Here is a 9,445-nt window from a genome sequence, read left to right on the forward strand (position 1 = left end):
CAGCAAATCATGCACTTACTATGGATAAAACCAAGCCTAACTCCTCTTGGCATCCCCAGTGCCTAACAATAAGCTGTAATTGTCTCCTCGGCTGCTATAACAAAATACCACAAACTGAGGACCTAAATGGAAACTTATTTCCTCACATTTCTGAAGGCTAGATGTTCAAGATCAAGGTGTCAACAGATTTGGTTTCTGCTGAGGCCTCCTTCCTTGTCTTGCAAATGGCCACCGTGTGTGTGTGTGTGTGTGTGTGTGTGTGTGTGTGTGAGTGTGTGTGTGTGTGAGAGTGTGTGTGTGTGTGTCTCCTCCCATGGGCTTGCTTCTGTGTGCCTCTGGCCTTTCTCTGTGTCTCCAAATCTCTTCTTTGAAGAATCTAGTCACACTGGATTAGGGTTCACTGGAAGAGCCTCATTTTAACTTAATCACCCCTTTGAAAACTCTATCTACAAATTCAGTTCCATTCTTACGTACTGGCAGTTAGGACTTCAACAAATGAATCCTGGGGAGAGAAAGACAATTCAGACCTTAGGCACAATGTGTTGAATCAATTCATATTTGCCTGGAAGACTCAGGTCATGACTGAAAGAGGTTGTTTTCAGATTCATTCAAACTCAGCTTTGTTTGCTTTTGCTTTGTTTGCCTGTTTGTTTGTTTTCATGAGCACCTGTTATTTACAGAGCACCATGTTCAAGCCAAAAAAAGCCCACATAGGAAGTAAACTCACAATCCCTGTTCAATGGGAACTGTTCACTGGGAATTTACCATTGAGATAAGTGGTTTTACTGACTGCTTTTGCAAAAGCACAAATCTAAAGCAGGTGGACTGTGCCTGGAAGAAGCCAAAGTAGGGAACCCACAGTCATAAAATTCAGCTCCCCCTGGCCACCTGAATGAGTCCCTGGAGCTCCAGGGAGCACCCTGTGAGAGAGCTAAGAGACTTGTAATCCCAGTGACTCAGGAGGCTGAGACAGGAGGAATGTAAGTTCCAAACCAGCCTCAATAACTTAGCGAGGACCTGAGCAACTTAGTGACACCCTGTCTCAAAATAAAAAACTAAAAGGGTCTGGAGATGTAGCTTAGTGGTAAAGCGCCCTAGGTTCAATATCTAGTACCAAAAAATAAAAACGAAAGAGGTGAGAAACTATGTGCTAAGCCAAATCAGATAGCAAATATGCAAATTCTTAGTGTAAACCATAAGGCACCAAATTAACTTTGGTGATTATTACACAGAATATAGAGTTTTTTTCACAGTCTTAAAGTCAATTTGCGCATTAAAAAGAGTACCATGAAAAGGACTACATTGACAGAAGAAAAATACAAGAAGAGGCTTAGAAACATAGAGAAGCATAGAGGAAAATATACAGAGAAAATTATATCTAATGACCCTACAAACCTGAGTCATTTCTAACTGTAGAATCAGAGGAAATAACAGGAACTGCTTAAGGTCCTTCTTAGGAGCCAGACCCTGGGCTGAAGACACAGCATGTGCCACTGCAATCTGGAGAAATGCTATTTCCCCTTTTTACAGATGAAGAAAAAGAGGCCTGAGAAGTTTAGGAATATCTTATGTTACACAATAAACTGAAGACAGGACTCAAATTCTAGAAAAATCTGAGGTCAATGCCTAGACAGACGACAAAGGTCAAAATCTTATATTTACAACAAGACTCATTATATGCCTATAATGTGAATAACCACGCCTTCTGGTACGCCACAAAACAATCCCTGTTTGAATCTGTTTCCAGCATAATTACTGACAACCCTCCCTTTCTCTCTCAGAAGTGTAAAGGAGACAAAATATTAAATGGTTATCCTGCTTCAATGCCAGTGGCCCATGATGAAACTTGTCTACACAATTTTTCCACTGAAAAATAAAAATTGGAGGTCCCCTTGTTCAAAAAGCAGGGGGGAAAATACTAGTAAAGGTTTGGAAAGACAAAGCTTTTTTTCTTTCATGTATCTGCTCTGCTGGTGCCCCACTGTCCCACCTGATCTCACTTGCAAAATAAAAGATAAAATCAGTAAGAACTTCAAGATGGCGGTAGATGAGCGTTAAACCCTGAGCTCAAAGCCCTGTACCACTGCACAGGATGCACACCCATGAAGAGCCCTGAGTCTGCCCTTTCTCCGTCCACTCAAAATGGGTCTGTGATCTTGGCATGCTGTGTCGCTGGACTGCAAACAGGAAGCAGGCCACAACCTACTATTGTCCACACTCCAGACAACAAATACTGGATATTAGGCCTATAAAATCATTTCTCTAGAAGAACTGTTTTATAGTATTTCTAATGCAACACAAAAATTCATTTCCCAAACAGAACAAGATATAAAAGTAAATTAAGTAAATATAACAGTAAATTAAGTCACTCTCTAGCATTTTATCAATAATCTCAAAAACAACTCATCCAGATAATGTAACCTACCCATGATCTCAAGTGAAAATTCAAAATACCTGAGATGAAACAATAGTGCATTACAAAGTCTTTAATATCTCAATGCCTCATTGAAGACATGTTTCTGGTTTAAAGGCAGGTATAGGTCTCTTTTGAAACTTTTTGTGGCACAAATTCAAATGTGCATGAGCAAAGCTTAAGAAACTTAAGACCAAATGGGGGTGAAGGGAATTTGAATGTTCAGGATGATTGAGGAACTATCCTTAAAAAACAGGGTTAGGAGGATGGAGGATGCATCAATTCATTGATTCATTCCATCACTCAATAAGCATTTATTGATGAGCTACAGTGTTACAAACACTGCACATAATTCTGGGGAAGCACAGACAAGCAAAATATATATCCTGGTCCTCAAGGAGTGTGTAGTAGAATGAGACAAAGGGAAACAAATAAATGCATCAACTACTTTGGATTCCAGAAGAAGTAAATATGGAGTCTAGTGGGTATAAAATAGGGAGTAGTAATATGGGGTAGAGAAGTAGATACAAAGCAGGGAACAATTCTGGGACAGAAGGAGAAAACTGAGCCTTAAAAACCCAGTAGGAATCACCAGGTATATAAAGAAGAACAAAGGCTGAGGCCTGAGAAAACATGGCACATCATGGGAAGGGCAAGTCATTCTGAATGAGGACAGCCACCTTAAAGCACAGAGCTTTGGTCAAACAATGTGTGCGCCTGGGTGCCTAGGCAGCAACTAGAAAAAAAGATGCATACGGAATGATACTATGGTACAGAGATAAGAGTGCTGAGCATAGGTCCTCTGGGGGATGGGGTAGGAGAAAAAGCACTTTATTTATTTATTTATTTAGTTAGTTAGTTAGTTAGTTATTTTTGTGGTGCTGGGCATTGAACCCAGGGCCTTGTGGATGCGAGGCAAGCACTCTACCAATGAGCTATATCCCTGGCTCCAAAAGCCCTTTTTAAAAAGGCCAAAAAAGGTAGAATTGAGGAAACAGGACTCAAAGGTATTTAAGATCTTAGTAACAAATTCTCCCCTCTGGTTCTATAATCTGTTTTTCTTTTTTTGCGGGGGGAGCCCATGGAAGGGGTACCAGAGATTGAACTCAGGGGCACTTGACCACTGAGCTACATACCCAGCCCTATTTTATATTTTATTTAGAGACAGGGTCTCACTGAGTTGCTTAGCCTCTTACTGTTGCTGAGGCTGGCTTTGAACTCGCAATCCTTCTGTCTTAGCCTCCAGAACCCAGATGTGCACCACCAGCCAGGTGGTTCTATGATCTTTTTTAAAATTTTCTTTCAAGATTTTTTTTTTTTTGGTGGGGTGCTGGGGATTGACCCCAGGGCTTTGTGCATGTGAGGAAAGCACTCTACCAACTGGTCTATGTCCCCAGCCCACTATGATCTTTTAATCAAAGGAAATAATGCCATTTGTGTTGCTCATTCGTGGACCCATAGTAAAAATTTGTTGTTAGAACTAAAAATGTGTTTTCCATCTCTTCTTCCTGTTCCTAATAAAGTCACACTTTATTCACATCAGTATGACTTAAGGCAATCACAGAAATCTAAACCAATGATTAATCAAATATTTAGATTTGACTTAGGATCGCACTATCAATTCATTGCAACATATTTGCTGCTCAATTTGTTTAATACTATGGTTGATTTTTTAAAATAATTTTAATTGTCTCTGTTTCTGCTCATTCCCTTAGAATAGGATTCTAGAAGATAAATTATCAAGCCAAAGAGTGTGAATATTTTTAAGCTCTTGGTACATGACAGTGTAGTCTGATATGAAAACTAGATTGATTACATCAACTACAGGTGACCAAGTAAATTCATAAGGGGATTAAAGTTGCTATAATAACTCCTAAAAGAGAAAACTGAATATAATAATTTAAAATAGATTTTTGGCTTTGAATAACCAGTCATAACCAAAAATAAGACAGTAACCCTTTGTTTAAGGTGACATTCAGGTCAATAAGTGCATTTGTGTATGTAAACATACATAAGCACAAATACTGGGTAAAGTAGAAGAGTTCATAATTTCTAAATAAGATTAAAAACAGTGAAATCATAATATAATCTCCTACATGTAAAAAGGAAAATACAATTTATTTTAGACTTCCCATACTATTTTACCTTGTTGTCTATATAGGAATAATAAGTTTTCAATTGTAATAATCAGATGTTCAGATGAGAGGAAAAACTGATAAAGATCAACAAATCATTTTTTAAGGTAGATTATGTTAGTAGTGTATTTCTCCAGCTTAGCATTCTGCAGGGTACTTTTTCCAGCTATTTTCAAAAAGCAATACCTCTTTAAGAAATGACTCAAATTCTTCAAAAGTCAAAGGACTTTGTCACCCACAAAGTACCATGAAAGCCAAATCTAAAGCTACTAAAAGTTAAATCTCCTTAAAAAACTCTTTTCACAGTCACTATGGGAAAGAAGTGTAAAATCATCCTATGTATCACCAATTGCCAGGATATTCTCAAATACCTGAACCATTGCAAATAATAGGACTGAACTATACTGATTTTGAGAAATCAAGCAGTAGCCAACCTGTGCATTTTACATCATTTGAGACATCCTTCTTTCCTTCTTGACTCAGCCAAGAAGTGAATTTCCTCTATGGGGACTGTAAGCAGAAACTTCACAGATTTCATACAACTGGGGAGGAAGTTTGGCACTTGAAATATTTCCCTTCAGACAGGAGGGGTATGGAACAGAGTGAAAGAAGTGGAAGTTTAGAGGATTTGAGTTGAGATTGCAAAGCTTTTTTAAATGATGTTGTTGCTGGCATCTGGGTGGACAGGAGCCAATCTTCAAATTCTTTGTCTTGTCAGCAGTGAACAGGAAAAATGTACTGTTTGAGTGATGTCTCAGAAGTTACTTTCACTAAATTTTGCCCCTCCTGCCCTAAAATGAATGAAATATTTTCAAAGCACACTTCCAGTGAGTCAAATTGAAACCTGCAAACCAAGTTCGTGCCCAGTTCTACGAAATCCTGAAGTTGTTAGACAGGAGTTTTATTACACCACTCTCATGGGCTCATGTGCATAGCAACAGAGCAGAGGATAGATTTAAACCAGGAGGAAGGAGATTGTAGGACCAAGGACCGGGGAGCGCACATGTGGCTTTAATATCCAACAGCTGCGATAGAATGGTAACCCCACCACCACCACCCCGCGCCAACCCCCGCTGCTCCTTCTGTACCCGCCCCGCCAAGATGTTGCAAAGATTATAACTAAGGGGACTTCACTGCCAGGTTATCTGAGTAACTCCAGCTCCAGTAGATTCGAAGAATTTTTTAAATCTACATGTACCTGAATGCAGCAGCTTAGATTTTAATCACCAAGGCTTTATAACAAAATCTCCAGGGTTAGGAGACCGAGGGAAGAGGTGGGGGGTCACACTGCAAACTGAGCAAACTGCGACGGAGGAAATAAAAAGTGAGGGAAGATCAGGCAGCCAGGATTTCCCGCACAGGACGCCTTCCTTTAGAGCTTAACTTTTCAGATTCTCAGCTCTCCAAGGCCCTGGTCACTCAGTGGGACTCTAACCATTGACAAATCCCTGCAGCGGATCATCGCGACCGCGAACTCCGCGTCCCAGCGCGGATCGGATGCCCCCACCGGTCCCTTAGTGCCCACAGAGACAATGCCGCGGACGCTTCCCGCGGACGCTCCAGCACCCACTCCCCCTCGCCGCCCCGCGGTCCCCCTGCGTAGCAGCGCAGGGACACTCACCGACACTAGGAACTCCAGGGTGCCCACGTAGTCCCGCTCGGTCTTCTGCAGCTCGCTGAGCACGCACACGCGCAGCCGAAGCTGTTTCTCCATGTCCTTGGCGCTCTCGGCGCGGCCGTCCCCTCGGCTCTCCTCGCTCATGATGGGCGGCGGGACGCGGGGCTTGCCGGCCGTGCTGCGCGCTGCCCCGCGCGCTTCTGCTGCTCTGCTCCCGGCGGCTAGAGAGGAAAGTTGCCGCCTCGGCAAAGTCCGAGGAGGGACGGACGACTTTACATGCTGTGGTGAGGATGGGGAGGTGGGAGAGGAGGGCACTCAGACTGGAACTCCCGCGCGACAGGCGCGGGGCTCTGCACAGGAAACTCCCGGGAGAGCAAGCTCGCGCTCGGGCTCTGAGCGCCCAGCCCCGCTGCTCCGGCCTCACGCGGCCTGAGCCCGAGTGTAGGCGGCTCCTGCAGCCACAGCGGTGTCTTGGACATTCATCAAATGCTTTCTATCCATGTGACTCCGACCCTTTACCCTTGGCCAAATCTCAGGAAAAAGGAAACACAACCCTGGGGAAGTGTGTCGTGCCAGCTAACTAAACACACACACACACACACACACACACACACACACACACTCTCAGCACTTGAGATGGAACTAATTGGAGGTTCCCAAACCTAAGAGGACACACTCCAAGACAGCTCCAGGGTTGCTCCTGAGACTCCCGACTATTGTTAAGCTTTAATGTGTTTTGCACAAATCCTGAAAGCAAAGAAACAAGTCCCAGGCGGTTACATAACTTGATGGGAACAAAAACAACCCCGGTATTGACCCTCCCATCTTTGAAAAGAAACACATTGATTTCTGGTTTTATTCAGGCACAAAACAGGTTTGCATTTAAAAACCCCCAACTGAGAATATTTCACAGAACAGACACCCTCCTGTCTGCACTTGGAAAGTCAATTAGCATAATAAATGAGGATGCTATAGGAAAGTGACAGCCCCTACTCATTCAATAAACTCCAGATACAATAAGCATCACCCTTGCAGCGGGGTGTTTAGACATCTTTGCATGTCTATAACTTTTCTTCAATGTCCGCATAGTATGTAAATTCAAGGAGAGGCAGAATCTTTGTGCTAGTTTTGTTTCTAAGAGCTGCTGTGATTTAAAAAGGTAAAACTGTTATTGAATGCTCATGGAAAAGAGACACAGAAGGAAAGAGAGAGAGATTATCTTAGGTTTGAGGATAGAAACAGAGCATTCTGATTTTAAGGTTTAAATTCATTGCCTTTTCTCACTTGGAAATAGAGTCAAGACCTCCAAGAGCTGATTTCTTCTAATGAATGTAGCAAACAAAATAATCCATATATATTTTCATCTAGATATTAACCACATATTTTTCAGAATCATTTTTTATCTATTTAAAACAACTTTAAACAGTCCACACACAACTAATGACATCTAAATAAGTTTATTTAGATGAGTGAATGGTTTTGATGCAAGAAAGGGGCATATTAATTTGTTCCCATAGTTGAAAACACTTGTGAAACTCTAAAAAAAGATCCTTTCCTCAGTATTTACATAAAAATCAACATCAGTTTGATGATGATGTCTTTTCAGAGCATGATTTTAGGCTATAATAAGTAATGAGACAGAGAGGAATTGTACTTTCTTGAAGGAAAGATGAAGTTTTGAATGATGTGTGTGGAGCTGATGAAAAAAATGCAGATTTTCCTCTTTCTTTTGCATATGGCTAAAGAGATAGCCGAGAGCAGAGAACAAATAATATAAAAAGCTTTACATCCTGTGGCGGAAGAATGGAGAGCAAGGCACATTAAAGAGCAGACCTCACAGCACCTGGTAAACAATAAACAAAAGAAAAGGAAGAACTAGGAATCACACATCCAGTGGTGAATGGAAACCTCAAACCTAACCTGCCTCTCCATGGACTACAGACAGCAAGGAATGAATGCATCTTTTCCTCTTTAGGTCTCCACCCTTCCTCAATGGAAAAAAAAAAAATAAGTTACCTAGAGCTTTTCATTAAAAACTTTAGATAATCCAGAGTAAATTTATCTAGAGCTTTCCATCAGGAACTCTAGATAAAAGAGAATCCTCTTAAAATTATCCCCAAACAGAAAACTGCTTATGCAATTTCCTTTTAACAACAACTTTAGTCCCTAAGCAACCCACTCAAACTGCTGTCTCCCCTTTGCAAACTATATACTTGATTGTGAATCACCCCTGAAGTTTAACCCATCCAAAACATTTGCCTTGGCTTCACCAACATGCCTCCAAGACCTTGTGAAGAATGTAGTGTTAAGGCACCAGGACTACAGATGCACTTATTTCTAGGCAAAATTTCTCAAAGTGGACCATAGACCATTGCATTACAACACCTAAGCTCTCCTTAAAGTCGAATATTCCTGGGCTCCTCCCCCAAAATGTATTGAATAAGTATCTCAGACACTACACTTTAATGTCTTTTAACAAAGCTCTCAGATTATTCTTAGGCTCACTAACATATGAGAACCACCATGTGAGGACTTAACAATAGACTCAGGGAGAGGGTCATAAGTGTAAGTAACTATATATTAAAGGCAAGGGGTAATGAATGCTTTGCCAAAAAAAAAATGGAAATTTAATTAATTAATTTTTTAAAATTCTAAAAATGCAATGGAAGTTCGAAGATACTCATTTATTTGTGCAGATTCAAATTTTTCTCAGAAGTGCCTGTGTATAAAATATTATATTTACAGTTTCTGACCATTTTTCTGCTCCTCAGTCTGCTCCTCAGTATCATTTATAATTAATGAACAACTCCAGGACACCATGTAATGCCTTCTGCCAGTCACCTTTCAGTGTCTTCTGTAACCCTGGCTGGAGTTCTTAATTCTCCATCAAAGACATAAGAGCATAAGAAAACAGGGCTGGAGTATCTGGAAACTTTCACTTTGATGGTAAATAAGGTCTTTCATAAACTCTGAATGTGTTGTATCCCTTCCCACTTCCCCTATTGAAATTTCAGGCTCTGCCTGCCAGGAAAAGGAAAGCAACAACCAAAATGATGGACAAGATCCAGTTTTTTCCTGAAATACTAATGAGGTTGAAGCCTCCAATAAAAAAGAGATGAGAGAAAAGAACATCAAGAGAAGTAGCTGAGTACTAAACTAGCTCAGCCATTAAATTTATTTCGTATGCATGAACTTGGTGTGGTTAGAATCCATTATCATAAAGTTCAAAGAGCCAAAGCTCAGGAGCACAGTGGGCTTCCTTTGGTCAGGCCCAGAGAA

The 9,445-nt window shown here is 41.0% G+C and overlaps 1 protein-coding gene across 1 annotated transcript in view; it reads right to left on the bottom strand.

The window, feature by feature from the left end:
- Window positions 1–6,878, bottom strand: part of Prex2 (phosphatidylinositol-3,4,5-trisphosphate dependent Rac exchange factor 2) — a 271,955-nt gene extending 265,077 nt beyond the window's left edge. The window contains exon 1 of the mRNA XM_015485816.2: window positions 6,170–6,878. Coding sequence (XP_015341302.1) covers window positions 6,170–6,310 — 141 coding nt within the window. The 5' untranslated portion in view covers window positions 6,311–6,878. The remainder of the gene's footprint in view (window positions 1–6,169) is intronic.
- Window positions 6,879–9,445: the final 2,567 nt, after the last annotated feature.

Source organism: Marmota marmota, unplaced genomic scaffold, assembly GCF_001458135.2.
Source record: "Marmota marmota marmota unplaced genomic scaffold, marMar, whole genome shotgun sequence".
In the NCBI taxonomy this organism is placed as follows: domain Eukaryota; kingdom Metazoa; phylum Chordata; class Mammalia; order Rodentia; family Sciuridae; genus Marmota; species Marmota marmota.